We start from the raw sequence: 18,782 nt of genomic DNA, 5'->3' as shown, positions 1-18,782 counted from the left end.
TTACATAGAACAGGCAGTAAAGGAAATCAAAGAGAAATTTGGAAATGGAATCACAGTCCAAGGAGAGGAAATCAAAACCTTGAGATTTGCCGATGATATTGTTATTTTATCTGAGACTGCAGAAGATCTCGAGAAGTTGCTGAATGGTATGGATGAAGTCTTAGGTAAGGAGTACAAGATGAAAATAAATAAGTCCAAAACAAAAGTAATGGAGTGCAGTCGAACGAAGGCAGGTGATATAGGAAATATTAGATTAGGAAACGAAGTCTTAAAGGAAGTAGATGAATATTGTTACTTGGGTAGTAAAATAACCAACGATGGCAGAAGTAAGGAGGACATAAAATGCAGACTAGCACAAGCAAGGAAGAGCTTTCTTAAGAAAAGAAATTTGCTCACTTCAAACATTGATATCGGAATTAGAAAGATGTTTTTGAAGACTTTTGTGTGGAGCGTGGCATTGTATGGAAGTGAAACATGGACGATAACTAGCTCAGAAAGAAAGAGAATAGAAGCTTTTGAAATGTGGTGTTATAGAAGAATGCTGAAGGTGAGATGGATAGATCGAATCACGAATGAAGAGATACTGAATCGAATTGGTGAGAGGAGATCGATTTGGCTAAATTTGACGAGAAGAAGAGATAGAATGATAGGACACATCTTAAGACACCCAGGACTTGTTCAGTTGGTTTTTGAAGGAAGTGTAGGTGGCAAGAACGGTAGGGGTAGACCAAGGTATGAATATGACAAACAGATTAGAGCAGATGTAGGATACAATAGTTACGTAGAAATGAAAAGGTTAGCACAGGATAGGGTGGCATGGAGGGCTGCATCAAACCAGTCTATGGACTGATGACTCAAACAACAACAACAGTTTGACATGCATTGTATGTAAGCTTTGGGAAAGCATTCTTTTTGATGATATAAGACATGTTTGCAAAATTAATAACTGGTTTGATAGAAGGCAGTTTGGGTTTAGGAAAGGTTATTGCACTGAAGCCCAACTTGTAGGATTCCAGCAAGATATAGCAGATATCCTGGATTCAGGAGGTCAATTGGACTGTATCGCGATTGACCTGTCTAAGGCATTTTATAGGGTAGATCATTGGAGACTAGTGGTAAAAATGAGTGCAATTGGAGTTGACAAAAGAGTGACTGAATGGGTGGCTCTGTTTCTAGAAAATAGAACTCAGAGAATTAGAGTAGGTGAAGCTTTATTTGCCCCTGTAATAATTAAGAGGGGAATTCCTCAAGGCAGTATTATTGGACCTTTATGTTTTCTTGTATATATCAATGATATGTGTAAAGAAGTTGAATCAGAGATAAGGCTTTTCACAGATGATGTTATTCTTTAGAGAGTAATAAATACGTTACAAGATTGTGAGCAACTGCAAAATGACCTCAATAATGTTGTGATATGGACAGTAGGCAATGGTATGATGATAAACGGGGATAAAAGTCAGGTTGTGAGTTTCACAAATAGGAAAAGTCCTCTCAGTTTTAATTACTGCGTTGATGGGGTGAAAGTTCTCTTTGGGGATCATTGTAAATACCAAGGTATTAATATAAGGAAAGATCTTCATTGGGGTAATCACATAAATATGATTGCAAATAAAGGGTACAGATCTCTGCACATAGTTATGAGGCTATTTGGGGGTTGCAGTAAGGATGTAAAGGAGAGAGCATACTTGTCTCTGGTGAGACCCCAACTAGAGTATGGTTCCAGTGTATGGGACCCTCACCAGGAATACTTGATTCAGGAACTGGAAAAAATCCAAAGAAAAGCAGCTCGATTTGTTCTGGGCGATTTCCGACAAAAGAGTAGCGTTACAAAAAATGTTGCAAAGTTTGGGCTGGGAAGACTTGGAAGAAAGGAGACGAGCTACTCGACTGAGTGGTATGTAATACCAATATAATGGTCCTCCGAGCTGTCAGTAGAGAGATGGCGTGGAAGGACATCAGTAGACGAATAAGTTTGGGTGGTGTCTTTAAAAGTAGGAAAGATCACAATATGAAGATAAAGTTGGAATTCAAGAGGACAAATTGGGGCAAATATTCGTTTATAGGAAGGGGAGTTAGGGATTGGAATAACTTACCAAGGGAGATGTTCAATAAATTTCCAATTTCTTTACAATCATTTTTGAAAAGGCTAGGAAAACAACAGATAGGGAATCTGCCAACTGGGCGACTGCCCTAAATGTATATCAATAGCGACTGATTGATTGGCACATCCCATGTCGGGTAGCTGTCGCCTTGTTGATGTACCAGCAGGATATTGCATTCGAATAACAGTAGTGCTCAAAATGTCTGCCATGCACCTGCATGCATTCCTGAACACACTGCCTCACTGACTGTCAGATACATTCGAACACTCCAGGCTATGCATGTATTTGATGGCAAACTTGTAAAAAACAATGTAGTTACTTGGTCGAATAAGAGTTTTGTCTTCTTGATAATGCAGGGCAAGTCATGAGTGTAAGTTGAAGTAGTACATACGAATTGGATAACATGATAACTCTACATGATGTGGAAGAAGGTGAGTTGCCTAGGAGCCTAACGAAACATTTTATAAGGCTCAGAATACAGAGACAGGCCTAGAAGATGATGGTTCCACTAGGCACAGTATTTGATTGTTTCAATGCAAGAAGTCACTGTGCTAATTACGAACAGAACATTCATTACTGAGGTACTTTCTTAATTCGTAGAGGCGTGTAGACCATATGATGAAAAACATCTTTGATATACTACATATTAGAAGATATACAGGATTTGGGAAAGTGTCCAGATAATTAAATCAGTTCCCATCACACTGTTTTGTTAACGAAAGTGTAGAAGAACCTACACTACCTGGCCAATGAAAATCATCTTAGCCCAGCTAAGAACCATATAAACTTGACTTGTTAGTTCTGTAATGGAAGAACACCACCAACAACAATAGATTAATATTTTAAGTAATACTGTTATTGGCTTTACGTCCCACAAACTACTTTTACGATTTTTGGAGATGCCGAGGTGTCATAATTTAGCCCCATAGGAGTTCTTTTACATACCAGTAAATCTACTGACCCGAGGCCGACATATTTGAGCACCTTCAAACACCACCGGACTGAGCCAGGATCAAACCTGCAAAGTTGGGGTCGGAAGGCCAGCGTCTCAACCGTCTGAGCAACTCAGCTGGCTAGCTGGTGATCATGTAAGTAAGGTTAACCGGAGTTTATATACCTCTGCTGACACATCATGCATTGAGATGGATGATTCAAACAGAAGTAATGTTTCAGCTAATGACAAAAGTAATTCCTCTCAGCCTGTGTGTAACCATTGCGGGCAACTGTTTAAGTCCACTCGGGGGGTCAATATTCATATCTCAAAAGCACATCCGAATGAGCACCGAACACGGCTAGTGAATAGACAGATAGCTGGGGAATCGAACCACCAAGTAAATACTGAAATAAATTTAGGAACATCTGCAGAACAAGGGCATGAATCTAGAAAAGAAATAAAATAACAAAACACACATAACTCGTACTACCAAGAGCAAATGGTGATATGGAGCGAAAAGCTACAAGGTGACATCAATGATTCTGAATTTTTCTTAATTGTAGAAGACTTTCTAAAGTTTCTGCCAACTGTAATTGATTTTTTGCCTGGGCCTAAACACCCAGCAAGGAAATTTTACGAGGCACGTAAAAAGAAATCGTATGTTAATACGGAAAAAGGATATAAACGAAGTTCAAATCCGCAAAGGTCCGCTAATAGGGATAGAGAAAAAAGACCAAGTAAATATTTATATCAGTTAACTCAATTTCAGTTCCACAATCAACGTAGGAAAGCAGTTAGAACTGTTCTTCATGAAAACAATGAAAGATGTCTGATTAATTCTCAACATGTATATGACTATTTCTATGAAATATTAGGTCATGAAAATAATTCAGTGAGAGAAAATTATCCCCCAAAAGTGAGTGAAGCTACACAAACAGTTTACAATGACACGCTTAATGATGTTATATCTAAAGATGAAATACAGCTTGCAACAAGTAGAATTGCGGTGGACACTTCACCTGGACCTGATTACATCATCGTTAGAGCTATTAAAAGTGACATCGCTTCCGAGATAATTGCCACAATAGCCACTCATATGCTTCAAACAGGACAGGTACCACCGTGTTTTAGAAAGGCAAGAACCATTCTTATACACAAGGGAGGTGCCCCTGATGACATTGCAAACTGGAGACCAATCACAATATTTTCTGTTGTTAGGAGAGTAATTGAGCGAGCTCTTGATAAACGCCTGAGAGAATATGTTGCTTTTAATCCACAACAACGGGGATTTATATCTTCAGCCGGTACACATATCAATACTTCTACACTCGATTCAGTTTTAAATTCCGCAAAACAAAACAAAACTGATCTAACAGTGATTTTTCTAGACGTCAGAAAGGCGTTTGACAACATTGGGCACCTTCATTTACATGAGACCTTGAGGACATTAGGAATACCTGAGAAATTAAAGGAACTAATAGTTAATCTCCAGACAGGAAACACTACAAAAATAGAAACTGTAACCGGAAAGACAGCCACCTTAAGCCTAAAAAGGGGTGTTATGCAGGGCTCACCTCTTTCTCCCTGTCTCTACAATCTAGCGACAGATCATATTTTAAACGAACTAACTGAAGACTCTCTCACAAGCCACTATGGATTTTCTTTAGTACCACATCTTCCACCTTTAACGATCATGGGTTTCGCTGATGACTTGGTTGTCATAGGAAATAGTCGAACAGCAGCACTTAAGCTCTCGAAAATAGTCACAAGGAGATTTCATGAAATAGGGCTTTATGTCAACCCAATGAAATCTACGGCAATCTGCATCGAATGCGGAAAGTTAATCGAAGACCCAGCTGAATTTAAGAGCTATGATATATCGAGTTTGCGATGTGGGGAAACAATCCGCTATCTGGGAGTTAACTTTTCAAATGAAATAATTTTTCAACCTACACAGGAGCTTAAAAAATTACAGGATAAAATGGAGAAATTGGTTTCTTCTCCACTATTACAGGTTGGCCAGAAATTTAAAGTAATAAACACAGTTATATGCCCATCTCTCATATACCCATTCCAAACTATCAAGCCAGAGAAGATTCCGAAAAAGTTCCTTGCTGATACATACATACATACATACATACTAATTCGAAGTGCTCTTAAGGAAATTCTTCAAATACCTGCAGACATTCCTAATGGAATGGTCTACACTGAGAAAAAATATAAGGGGTTGGGACTCTTCTGCGCCACTTGGGAAGCTCATCTTCAGCACATTAACATCTGTAAGTTACTATTAAGCTCAGGTAACGAATACATCCATGCTACAAGAAATCTGAAAGAAGAAATAACTCTCTCACTACAATCCCTCAATGTCCATCCATCTGACAATTTGCTACATCCACGCCTAGAAATAACAGATGCCAGGAAAGTGAGAAGAGTACTGAGAGAAAGGGCATTCAGTGAGTGGAGTAACTTGCAGCAGAAAGGAAGGGGTGTATGTTTGTACAATGAATATACTCCTGCCAACTCCTGGGTTCAAGACTATCAAGGCTTATCATGTAGTGAATGGCGTGAAGCAATTAAGATGACAGCAAACATTTCAGCAGTTAGATCGGTACCAAGAAGATCTCAGAACGATTCCCTTTGTAGGCGCTGCCTCAAGGAGATTGAAACTCTTGCACATGTTCTGGGATCTTGTCCTCATTGTGAACTTTTAAGGAATACCTGTCATCACAACATCCGCTCGTTAATTGCAGCAACGCTAAAAGACCATGGTTTCCAGGTATTTGAAGAGGTTCATGGCTCAGCGGACAACGGAAGCCACAGAAGGATTGACATCATTGCTTTCAAGAATAAGAAGAGAGGTTACATCATTAACCCCACAATTCGCTTTGAAAGCCATAAGTCACAGCCCTCAGATGTTAACCTAGAGAAAAGGAATATTTACTTACCAACAATTCCTTACTACAGGGAAAAATATCAGATAGAGGAAATCGACATAGTAGGTCTGATGATTGGAGCAAGGGAACGATTCCCGCTTTTGCCGCTAATTTCTGGAAACAGATGTCTCTGCCAGTTACAACGTTACGGGAGATTGCCATCATAGCCTTAAGGGGCTCACTGATAATTCTAAGAAATCACTGTTACAATTAGGTTACCTTCAACATTTCTCAAGTACAGTATATCTATTTCTCTTCTAAAAATAAATGTAAAAGTATACTTTGTCGCAAGGCAGCCTCTGCATGAGAGGAAGTATTTCATAAAATAAAATAAATAAATTAATAACATAATCATTACTCATTGAACTCATTACCGAGCATCATGACCCCCTTTGATACAATGCCAGCATTCAGCACAGTAGTGTGCAAATTAATCCAAAAACAGTCAGTTCTAAGACCTTTTTATAACTAATTTTGACAGAGCTGAACATTCACGCTTTCAGAAAATTGTGATGCAAGTCTATGGTGGCAATATTGCTAACAGTATTGGACATTATTTTATGCTCTTTATGACACGGTCATTGGTTAAATGTTTCCAAGTAAGATTATTTTCAGTGCTGTGTTGTGTTACTGTACTGGAAATTGATGATGGATACCACTCTGTGGAAATATTAAAGAATTGTGATATTAGCTGAGCATATCTCTATGATACAGAGAAAAATTGCTTCATGGTATGGTGTTGGCTGGCTAAGGTAAATTATTTTGAAGCGATATTAAGAAAGTAGGTACTTTTTATCGGAAACTAAGGTCAGAAGAGCAAGGATATACCATAAGAAGACTATTTACTCATTAGGAAGAGTGAAATAAACCTCAGAGTCTCAGCTGTTGACCAAAACCAGGATTTAAATCAAGAGTGGGAGAAATGTTCATGTTACAACAGTTTGCAGCAAACTGTTAGAGGCAGGAAAAAGAGCACGCACACCAGAAAAGAAGCAGCTTCTGATGGACATAATGTGCAAAGACTGATTGATGCAGGTTAAACTCCTTACAGATTGGACTGTGGAAGATTAGAATAAAGCAGTATATTCAGATGAAAGCCATTTCAAAGTTTGTGGTCAGGGCGTTACTTTTGCATAAAGAAACCGATTCATTTTCAACAAGCACCTAAACATCCTCCAAAACTTATGTTCTGGGGATGTCATACTTACAACCTTTAGTCCCTGTTAAGGGTATGATGAAAGTGACAGTGACAAGTACATAAAAATTCTTCAAACGAGGGTAGTGCCTGAACTAACGCTCCCAACATGGCGATAGTGTTTTCCAACAAGATCTTGCTCCATGTCATGCATCCGAAAAGTGAAGACAAAAAATTTCAAGTGCTCAATATTAACACCACTGAAAATTTATGAGCCATTTGTATGAAGAGATTGGCAAAACTGGAGAGAATAACAGCATGCATAAGTACGTTCACTTATCAAGATGTGGCTTCACAATGAAGAAATAAAAGAATATTTGCAAAAAATCGGTAGAATCCATGTCAAAATATGTCACTGCTGTTTTGAAGAACAAACGAGTATTAAGGCATGATTTTCTGTAATTGCAAGAACTGATTTTTGGTGGTTTTTATAACTTTTATCATGAGAATACTTTTCTGTACCTTGTTTGGATTAATTTGCATAATCCTCAGCTCTCCTCAAGGTACACTGAAAAGGCAAGCTAGTAACTAATGACAACTGTCCAATCCATCTGTTGGCAGTCCTTTCCCATGGTCTCCTGTCCAGTACTTTCCCTTCCATAACAGATGTTTCAAGATTATCTCCTTCTGGCCCCACAAAAAAAGAAAAATCTATTTGATTGACATGGAAGGAAAGTCCTCAATGATTGTTACGGCCTCTCTACGACATCAAGACTTTGTTCTTCTTACAGTCTGCCAACCTCCGTGTTCTACTGCTGCCATATTCTCGCCATCTACATGCTCACTCAGCTGTTCACTAACTGTGCTGATCCACTCCACTGCTGCTTCTCCGCTGTGACGTCATGCTTACGTATTTCGTTCGAATAACTTCAGGACTCGCCTTTCTACCACCTATATAAAAGCGTGCTCCTGCCGGTCAGACATTGAGTGTAATAATTCCTGAGTGGAGAGAGCAGAATATTTCACAGGCGGCTGGTCCGTCACGATATTTTAAATTCTCATTCTGAAAATGCTGCATTGAAGATCTTCATACAGACTGGGTGAACAAATGTTTTACTTCTTCATGTTTGGTGTTTCTATCAAGACTTAAAGACTGAACTATTGATCATTTAATGTCCTTCTGGCTTTGATTCTAACTAAAATCCTTCAGACGGATATCTTTATTAATCTTCTATATCACATGGTGGACTATACCTGGACAAATGTTGAGAGTGTTGCCACATCATGAACTCTTGCTTGATAGCGCACTGGTCGCGCTTCACTGTTAACTGATAAGGTTTAAGCAGCCTGGAAAAAATCCCCCCTTTCCCTTCCTCCTCTGCCTGTCTCCTCTTTTTTCTGTTTGCTGTATTAACTCCAATTTTTTTCTATTTTTTTTAATGTGCTCTAATTCTCTATTTTCCTTACCCTTTTTTGGGTTTGTTAAATAATTGTAAGTGTGTCCTTTAAATCAGTGTTAAGAAATTGTTATTAACACCCCCTTCTTCTTAAGAGTTGTGGTTCACTAAATATAAATTGTGGTTCTATATCAATCACGATTCTTGGGTTTTGCAGACACTCCTTCGTGCTGTTTGTAAAAACCTCTAGTCAAGATCTATTCTGATTGTATTTAATTGTAAAAGGACTGTGCCTGTTCTGAAATCTTTCTGTTTGCATTTTTTTCTTGTTTGTTGTACTCTGTCTGTTCTAGTCATTTATGGTAAAAATATAACTTACTTAAACTGATTCCCTTTTCTTTAAATCTTGTCTGTTGTATGCTCTTTCCCCTCTGTTCTCTTTTTTGGACATTGCACTTACCATGGACAACCCTCTTGGTCGGTCCGGCGAAGCTTCACCGACTCTGCTGATAAAAAAAGAAAGGATTGTCTTTTCTAATACATTAGTTTATGTGTCACTATTATCTAATGAGAATTATTTAATTTTTTTTTTTTTTTTTTTTTTTTTGCTATTTGCTTTACGTCGCACCGACACAGATAGGTCTTATGGCGACGATGGGATAGAAAAGGCCTAGGAATTGGAAGGAAGCGGCCGTGGCCTTAATTAAGGTACAGCCCCGGCATTTGCCTGGTGTGAAAATGGGAAACCACGGAAAACCATCTTCAGGGCTGCCGACAGTGGGGCTCGAACCCACTATCTCCCGATTACTGGATACTGGCCGCACTTAAGCAACCGCAGCTATCGAGCTCGGTATGAGAATTATTGGGTCTGGTATCGGATATATGTCTTTCCGCGGTCTGACAAGTTCCCTCCAACAAAATGACACCTGCTTGCTCTAGGTAGTGAGTTGCTCAAAATAATACCGTTTTGTAATCCCTTGTGCCGTGGATCGATCCCATTATCATTACCTGTGCTGTAATTATACATCGTTTTTCCCCATTCCTATAAACATATCATTTTCTGATAACATATTCTGTACGCCACATGATGGACTCATTGTTTCTCCAAGATATGCCTAGCATTCTATGCCAACATCACATTTCACAGGCATCACAGCACTTCCTATCAGTAGCCTTCAAATGTAAAAGTCTCACAGCCACAGGAAAAGGTGGAGAACACACGGGTTTCAACCGAATGTACTTTCATATTTTTACCATAATTTTGGACTTAATTACTGACTTCAAGTCCAAAGTCTCAATCAACATTCTTTATTTTTTGAACATTTCTGCAAGCTCTTCATCACTACCGGCAAGTAAAGTGTGTCAGCAGGTAAGCACAAGTTGTTGTTGATTCAAATGCTTCCCATCCAAACAGCAAGTGCTATCCCGAGCATGTAATTGGCATAGATATTGTAAAGTTGAAGAGAAAGGATGTATGCTTGTCTAACACCCCAAGACACACTGAAGAAATCTGAGGCTGTGTTGTCTACTTTTACAGCCAAAGTCTTACAACAATACAGACATAGTACAAAGGAAATGGCATATGGCTTTTAGTGCCGGGAGTGTTCAAGGATATGTTCAGCTCGCCAGGTGTAGGTCTTTTGATTTGACGCCTGCAGGCGACCTGCGCATTATGATGAGGATGAAATGATGATGAAGACGACACATACACCCAGCAAAATTAACCAATCATGGTTAAAATTCCCGACCCTGCCGGGAATCGAACCCGGGACCCCTGTGGCCAAAGGCCAGCATGCTAACTTTTGTTTTTTGCTTTACGTCGCACTGACACATGTAGATTTTATGACGACGATGGGACAGGAAAGGCCTAGGAATGGAAAGGAAGCGGCCGTGGCCTTAATTAACGTACAGCCCCAGCATTTGCCTGGTGTGAAAATGGGAAACCATGGAAAACCATCTTCAGGGCTGCCGACAGTGGGGTTCGAACCCACTATCTCCCGGATGTGAGCTCACAGCCAAGTGCTCCTAACCGCATGGCCCCTGCCCGGTTTTTCGGTTTCTGTTAGATCTGTATTGACTACTAATGATTTAACAACCTGGGAGAAAACAGGGCTAATAAGGTTCCGCAAGTCAATACTATCGATTTACACAATTAGTATGTGATGATTACTAATTTAATTCATTTCATCATTCGTCATCGTACATGTTTCGAGAAAATGATCATTTCTCTTCTTCAGCGATAATATAGAAGACCAGTTAATGTAAGAAATTTCATTTTTCCGTATTGAACCAAGAATTACAATAAATAAACTTGATATTTCCACCTATTCAATACAATTTTAATGCTGTTATTCAATTACAACATATTAAATTTCACAGGACTAGTTTCGACGCGTACTTGCGTCATCTTCAGCTTTTTCGGAAAATAGGCAACCTTAAAATTCATGACATGTCTTAAAATGTTTGGCATGAAATCCAGTTAAATCTATAATTAAAACCTTAACTCATTAAAAACTATTATGACAAGTAAAAGACTTGCAAGTCAGTCGTATGATAAAAGTTCATTGGTTAAATAATACTCTTATGATCAAGCAGTTGTGGAGTCCTTAAATTTGTTGAGCGATAGATAAAATATTGTGTTCCATTTCACTACAACTTGTATACTGCTGAACCATCTCGAAAAACGTGAAGGTTGGTCATATGGAATTTTCTGCATAAAATCTTCTATGTCTTAGGCCTATGAGGTGGAAACATTAAAGTAATTTCTTGTGATGTTTGTGAAACCAATGTTTCCTCGTTCAATGCGGAACCTGTAAATATATTAAAACGCGGTTAACGATCCTGTGTTGAATGTGTTGTGGCTCTAATCAGCAAAATGATAAAGTGATTGTATGTAGGACTCACCTCAAAATGCCGTGGGACAATGCTATTACTAGCCGCGCTCAATGAACAATGAAGGCTCTGAGCAGGTTTGCATGATCGGACGTAGCTAAAGAGGGGAAGTAGGGGTGGGTTGAGACGATGTATGTGGGCCGCGCGTGTGGAGGGAGTCTGGTGGGCGTGGACTGCGGAACACGTTAATGCAGTAAAATATAATAGATTCTCGGCTGTGGGACAACATATCCATGAACTAAGACATAATTTTACAAACTTGGAACAAGACATTAAAATATTAGAGATTTTGAGCAAGAGACCATTGCTGGACGCTACTGAATTATGTTACATTCATATAGACCAATATTTTAACGCTAACCTCAATCTCAATGATATATCTGAAACTCCAAAAGTTCTCTTCGATTTCCTGATAACATTTTTTAAAAATGTTCAAATCCCAAACAAGAATTTAATTTTACGTATAATTCACAATAAATTTTCCCGATATTCGTTCCGCAGTCCACGCCCACCAGACTCCCTCCACATGCGCGGCCCACATACATCGTCTCAACCCACCCCTACTTCCCCTCTTTAGCTACGTCCGATCATGCAAACCTGCTCAGAGCCTTCATTGTTCATTGAGCGCGGCTAGTAATAGCATTGTCTCACGGCATTCTGAGGCGAGTCCTACATACAATCACTTTATCATTTTGCTGATTAGAGCCACAACACATTCAACACAGGATCGTTAACCGCGTTTTAATATATTTACAGGTTCCGCATTGAACGAGGAAACATTGGTTTCACAAACATCACAAGAAATTACTTTAATGTTTCCACCTCATAGGCCTAAGACATAGAAGATTTTATGCAGAAAATTCCATATGACCAACCTTCACGTTTTTCGAGATGGTTCAGCAGTATACAAGTTGTAGTGAAATGGAACACAATATTTTATCTATCGCTCAACAAATTTAAGGACTCCACAACTGCTTGATCATAAGAGTATTATTTAACCAATGAACTTTTATCATACGACTGACTTGCAAGTCTTTTACTTGTCATAATAGTTTTTAATGAGTTAAGGTTTTAATTATAGATTTAACTGGATTTCATGCCAAACATTTTAAGACATGTCATGAATTTTAAGGTTGCCTATTTTCCGAAAAAGCTGAAGATGACGCAAGTACGCGTCGAAACTAGTCCTGTGAAATTTAATATGTTGTAATTGAATAACAGCATTAAAATTGTATTGAATAGGTGGAAAAATCAAGTTTATTTATTGTAATATAGAAGACCAGTCAAAACTCCACGGTGATGCTTAAAATTACAATACATATGACCTCACCACAAAATATTAAAAATAAAAAATGCACAATAAAATCTATAACCATTCTCAAAAATGGCTTTTTCGGCCTCAGATCTTACAATCACAGGAATAGAACCAGCTTTTGGGTGGTTAGGCCGTGTGCATTTGCAGAGTTTCGCCTAGACGTGCCATTTGGGCTCATCAGCTGGATTGGCACGCCCCTCCAAGACTCTGCTTAGCAGTGGCAGACCAAGCGCATGGTCCCACCGTGTTAGCAAATAGGGATTGCTAACCTGCTAAAGAAGAAGAGACTTCTCCGTTTTCAAAAATGTTACTCCCCATGGAGTTAGAATTTCAAAAATGGCTTTCACGGCCGCAGATCTTACAATCACAGGAACGGAACCAGCTTTTGGGTGATTAGGCCGTGTGCATTTGCAGAGTTTCGTCCAGACGTGCCACTTCTCCTTTAGCAGGTTAGCAATCCCTATTTGCTAACACGGCGGGACCATGCGCTTGGTCTGCCACTGCTAAGCAGAGTCCTGGAGGGGCGTGCCAATCCAGCTGATGAGCCCAAATGGCACATCTGGGCGAAACTCTGCAAATGCACACGGCCTAACCACCCAAAAGCTGGTTCCATTTCTGTGATTTTATAACAATTCTGTTTCATGTCACTGTCTAAAACCTACCTTATCCTCTCTCTTGAAGAAAAATATTAAAATCTTGTCACATTGCAAATACAGAATGGAATCTGTTGAGTATAACATTCCAATTCTTGCACTGTATTTAATGTGTTATTCTAAAAGTATTGGTAGATGCAAATTTATCCAAAAAAAAAATCAGAATTATGATATTTTGCTTGGCACGCAGAACCCTTCTTATCCAACAATGAAAAACCTAATATTAAAAATCCCATAAAAAAATAATAAAACAAATGATAACTCTAAAAGAGGAAAACACAAAAAAGTTACAGTGTCAAAATCGTAACTATGTATGACAAATGAGGGTCAAGTGGGCTGGATAGGCACTGAGTAATATCAAGCCTTGTTTAACAGAGTGGCTAGAGCAGCTGAGTGAAGGAAATTGGGAAAAAATGGGGACATCTCTAAATATAGCCTATTTTTTCACAAAACATGATGTTTATTATTTTTATACATGTGAAATTGTGATATTTTAGAATAAAGTGCACATTAATTCTGAAATAACATTACCTTTGCAATATGAGCTGAAGAAAACTTTAATTCACCACAACAAAAACAGATACGGAAACAGTCCTAGCTTGCATTGTAAATCACAAATTTAGACATAAAGTCCTTGAATAATTCCACAATGGACTATAACTAATAACACTACCAAGGGCTTATACTATGTCCAAAATACCTCAACATCTCTATCATGAAAATTGTACACTTGTTAAATTTTCACCAAGGAATTTTTAAATGTGAAGACATGCTAAAATTTGCAATACAATACCATTTATTACCATCTTGTGTTGAACTGAGATCCCATCTGTTAGCTATGCACAAGTGATCACTATCAGATTATGCGAAGAAATAAATACAATAAAAACCTTTACAGAAGATCAACATTCATTAACAATGTTGCACCTTCTGAAATTTAACACTGAAGTGATGACTCTCATCCAAAAGCACACGATCAGCTACTGAATTAATACTGGACACAAATTACCTGCACACAAATATTTACATGTGGGAAAACATTCAGAAGAGGATAATTCGCTCCACACCTGCTGTCTTTGGATAACATGATCGAGCTATCGCAAATTTGAACACTATTTACAGGCACATCAACTATAACTTTATTACCTAAAATTCATTGCATTACGTTAACTAGAAAATATCATAATTGAAAATAAATGGCAAAGGCATAAAACTTATTATGAAAGAATAATAATAATAATAATAATGTTATTTGCTTTTCGTCCCACTAACTGCTGTTACGGTCTTCGGAGACGCCGAGGTGCCGGAATTTAGTGCCGCAGGAGTTCTTTTACGTGCCAGTAAATCTACCGATATGAGGCTGTTGTATTTGAGCACCTTCAAATACCACCGGACTGAGCCAGGATCGAACCTGCCAAGTTGGGGTTAGAAGGTCAGCGCCTTAACCGTCTGAGTCACTCAGCCCAGCAAATTATTATGAAAGAAAAGACCCACTCAGCCTATATAAGAAAACGATGCCAACCTCAAAGCAGTGACCAAGGCTGCACGTCTAGGCATCTGCAGCACCTTGGCAGTCAGCAGCAAAGTGAGGACGATAAATGGACTATTCTCCCACCATAACGGGACTTTCTTTTGCATTAAAACATATCCAGCCACAGGAAGAACCTTCTCTCGAAGTTGCCTCTTCTACTCTAGACATACAGGGCTGCTCTGTCTTCATGATGCATACAAACAAAGCCTAGCTTCCATGACATCACAAATTCATGATCTTAAATTGCCACATTCACGACCTTAATCTGCAGTAGCATTTTTTATCTTAAGAAGATACAAGTTTTAGAAATACATATACAAGTGTACCTAAAGCGCTTTCAAATATTAACAGTCAAACACAACTAACAAAAATGTTGTTTTACCCAATGAAGTGTAATGACAAGACACAAATGTCAATTGCACTCAAATGTTCATTTTATGTAAATATGTTCTTGTAATAGTTCTTTTAATGTTGTAAGCCATTTTATGTATCATTTTAAGTTTAGCCTAATGTCTAGTCCACCACTTTAATTTTAATGTTAAGGACATTACAGCTAAAGATGCCTATTATATAACAGGTGAAACACGTCCTGTTATTTTAATATGTAACTTCGATTTTGATTTTTAATAAATCACAAAGTGTATTAAAAAGTCTCTATGAGACAATTCTTTTATGAGGATATACTCAAGCTTCAAATAAAAGTCTGTCCTCAAAACTGACAGTGCCTTTCCCACAATAAATGGCTAAGTGACAGTCTCTCTACCACAAAATAAGTGAGAATGTGTTAAAAACTAAGAATAAGAGTGCTCCAAAAACCAAATCCAGAACAGAATGAGAATGAAAATGTTATGGTATGTCACGCTATTTATTAACACACAAATATTCAAACAGGCTTGGTCCTCGATCATGGCCTCATACTACACTGGAGTGCAAAACTTAAGGACGAAAGTAACTTCCACCAGTTGTGTCACTGCCAAGTAACATAGCTCGATGAAACTTGAACCACATATAAGAAGAACTGCTACAGTATGGTACGGTAGGCAACTAAAAGGAATATGTGATGAGACTAACAGAAATTACACTTCTATACAGAGACAATAAATAACACGTAAGTCATTGCGACTCATGATGGTCCCCTGGACATCATGAAAGAAGCGACTTGGTTCTTAAAAGGGTCTGTGATCACCACGGACAGCGATGCATGCTCTGCAATGTGTTCCCATGCTGGCCACAAGATTGGTAAGGAGTTCTTGTGGTAGGGTGTTCCATTCCTCCACCAGCACGGTTGACAACTGCTGGATGATCATTGGTGCATGTGGACGTGCTGCAATACGTCCACCCAACATGTCCCACACATGCTCGATTGGATTTCAGTCTGAACAACGGGCAGACCAGTCCATTCACCAAATTTCCTCTCGTTCCAAGAGCTCCTCCACCTGCACTGTTCGATGCAATCGTGCATTGTCATCCATAAAAAGTAAGTCAGGGCCAAATGCACCCCTGAAAAGACACACATGGGGAAGGAGTACACTGTCACAATAACACTGACCAGTGAGTGTACCCCATTCAAAGATTTGGAGTCAGTACTACCATACAACATTATGCCTCCCCACACCATAAAACTTGGACCAATAAAATGATCATGTTCGACAATGTCCCCGAGTGCATTACGTGTTCCCAGCTCTCACTAGATGAGGGTACACCTAGAATCACTACTCAGATTGAATCCGCTCTCATCTGAGAAGAGCACTCGACCCCATTCCTCATCAGTCCAGACTGGATGCTCTTGGCACCATCACAAATAGGTACCACCGATGTGCAGGTGTCAACGGAACAAAACGTAATGGTCGTCAGGCAAACAGACCACCCCCATGCAGTCTCTGTGCAACTGTGGAGCGTGAGATTGGCTGCCTTGCCAAAAAACCAAACCCCATGGCACTACAGCCCTTGAAGGGCCTTGGCCAACCAAGCGACCACTGCTCAGTCCGAAGGCCTGCAGAATACGAGGTGTTGTGTAGTCAGCACGACGAATCCTTTCGGTCGTTATTCTTGGCTTTCTAGACCGGGTGGGTGCCTTGCAGTCCTGTTAAACATGGTTGCAATTGCACCTGCTGTTTGACGTGAGTTGCTTCTTGCCTGTTGCACAATGTAGCGATCATCTGCTGCTGTAGTTGACCCTGGTCGACCCCCTCCTCTCCTTTGGGCAGCAGTGCCTGTGGTTCTGAATGCTCTCCATGCACGTGAAACAATGCTGTGGGCAATACCAAACTCCTGGGCTACACTTGTCACACTTTGTCCTTCTTCCAGTTTCCCAATGATTCTTCCCCTTGTGTAGTCATCCAAATATTGTCACCAGGCCATGCTGTAATGAATAACACCACTACAGTGCACCGTAACAGCTCGCTGATTGACTCACACTGTCTTGTCCTGTTTCTTCAACTGCCTCATTTTGTGGGGCAAGATCCATTTTGTGTTATACCTGACCTCATGTCAGATTTCTATGCAACCTCTGGCACCATGTTACCGCACTTTCATTCATTCATTTCCACCGAGTAGTTGATATTTATGCTGCTTTATCTATCCCATCCTTAGGTTTTGCATATCAGTGTACTTCATAACAAATCACTTCAAATAATACTGGTGACACTTCCTCGTATTGGCTTGAGAGAGTCTGGTGTCTAATTCTTAAAATAGCAAGAAAATAATCAAATGACCTGCCAACCAAAATTCACAGCTTCTGCTAGCCACACTCAGGCCTTTCTTGTATTACCAGTATGTTGTTCAAGTATACTTGTTCTCAAGCTCAGCTGCTAATTTCAAACTTCCCGGTTTATTTTAATACAGAGACATGCAACTTGTTTTTTTCTGTAAGTGTTCCAATGGGTGGTCTAAGCCTTTCACCAGCCTTAGGAATTTCCAGCTTCTGAGAGCATATGTCTTATCGACATTGGTATTCCAATTACTCGTCCAGGACCCTTTGTGAGCAAATTCCAGTAACTGCTGTCCACTAAGAAATATTCTGGCGACAAAATTATTTTCTCAAACGGTTAAATATTTTCAATGTGTTTTATATTTATACATGAATTAATGTTATTAACGTTTGATATCATGTGACCATGGCTTTAGATGTACGATCCCAGTACAAGGCTGTAAGACAAGTGGCAGAGTCATGATTTTACATGTGGGAGGGTCATTTACACCTGAATATGCTGTAATAAATGCCGTGCATGCAGGATGTTAGCGGTACTTCCTTCTGTAGATTTAACTCAATATGACCACACGACTGCACATTTAAGCTTCTGCATAATTTGAATTCACTCTCTCTAGGAAGGATAAATTTCATCAAAACATATTAATTCTTATTAACTTACATGTATATTCTTTGTATATAGGTATTGTACAGCCCCATAACCAACCCTCTAATTCAATAACATATTAAGGAATTTTAAAAATGTATCCTGTGGGATAGAACCCAAGATAAATATTTTTATCTAAATAAATAGCTGTAACTTACTTTATCTTTTCTTCATCTCTTTTGGAGAAAAAGACATTTCGTTGAAAGGATAGTACGGGCTCATCTCGTTCCATTCGAGACTCTGAGGCAATGCTATATTTTGAGAGAAACATTGGCCATTTCTGCCTAACTTCATAGGGCTTGTGGTAAGGTTTTAACTGCAGTTCTGGAATTAAACAAGTAATTACTTCCAGTCAGTAATGACATCATTTTTATTATCTTCATCAAGTGACAGATGGTTGTTGTTCTAGATTCAAGAGCAATTAACCATTCAAGCTTAATAATGCTTTTAATAATATTATTTGCTGTTTGGGCCTATACTTCTCAGGATGCAGCAACAACATACCATCTTTCAGATGAAGATAACTCAATT

The 18,782-nt window shown here is 39.0% G+C and overlaps 1 protein-coding gene across 9 annotated transcripts in view; it reads right to left on the bottom strand.

The window, feature by feature from the left end:
• Bili (FERM domain-containing protein 8 Bili) overlaps positions 1-18,782 on the bottom strand; it is a 208,961-nt gene that overhangs the window by 123,646 nt on the left and 66,533 nt on the right. For all 9 annotated transcript variants that reach the window (XM_067147768.2, XM_067147770.2, XM_067147764.2 and 6 more), the window contains one exon: positions 18,410-18,575. In XM_067147768.2, coding sequence (XP_067003869.2) covers positions 18,410-18,575 — 166 coding nt within the window. The remainder of the gene's footprint in view (positions 1-18,409; positions 18,576-18,782) is intronic.

This window comes from Anabrus simplex, chromosome 5 (genome assembly GCF_040414725.1).
Source record: "Anabrus simplex isolate iqAnaSimp1 chromosome 5, ASM4041472v1, whole genome shotgun sequence".
In the NCBI taxonomy this organism is placed as follows: domain Eukaryota; kingdom Metazoa; phylum Arthropoda; class Insecta; order Orthoptera; family Tettigoniidae; genus Anabrus; species Anabrus simplex.
This window is presented reverse-complemented; position numbering and strand designations above follow the sequence as displayed.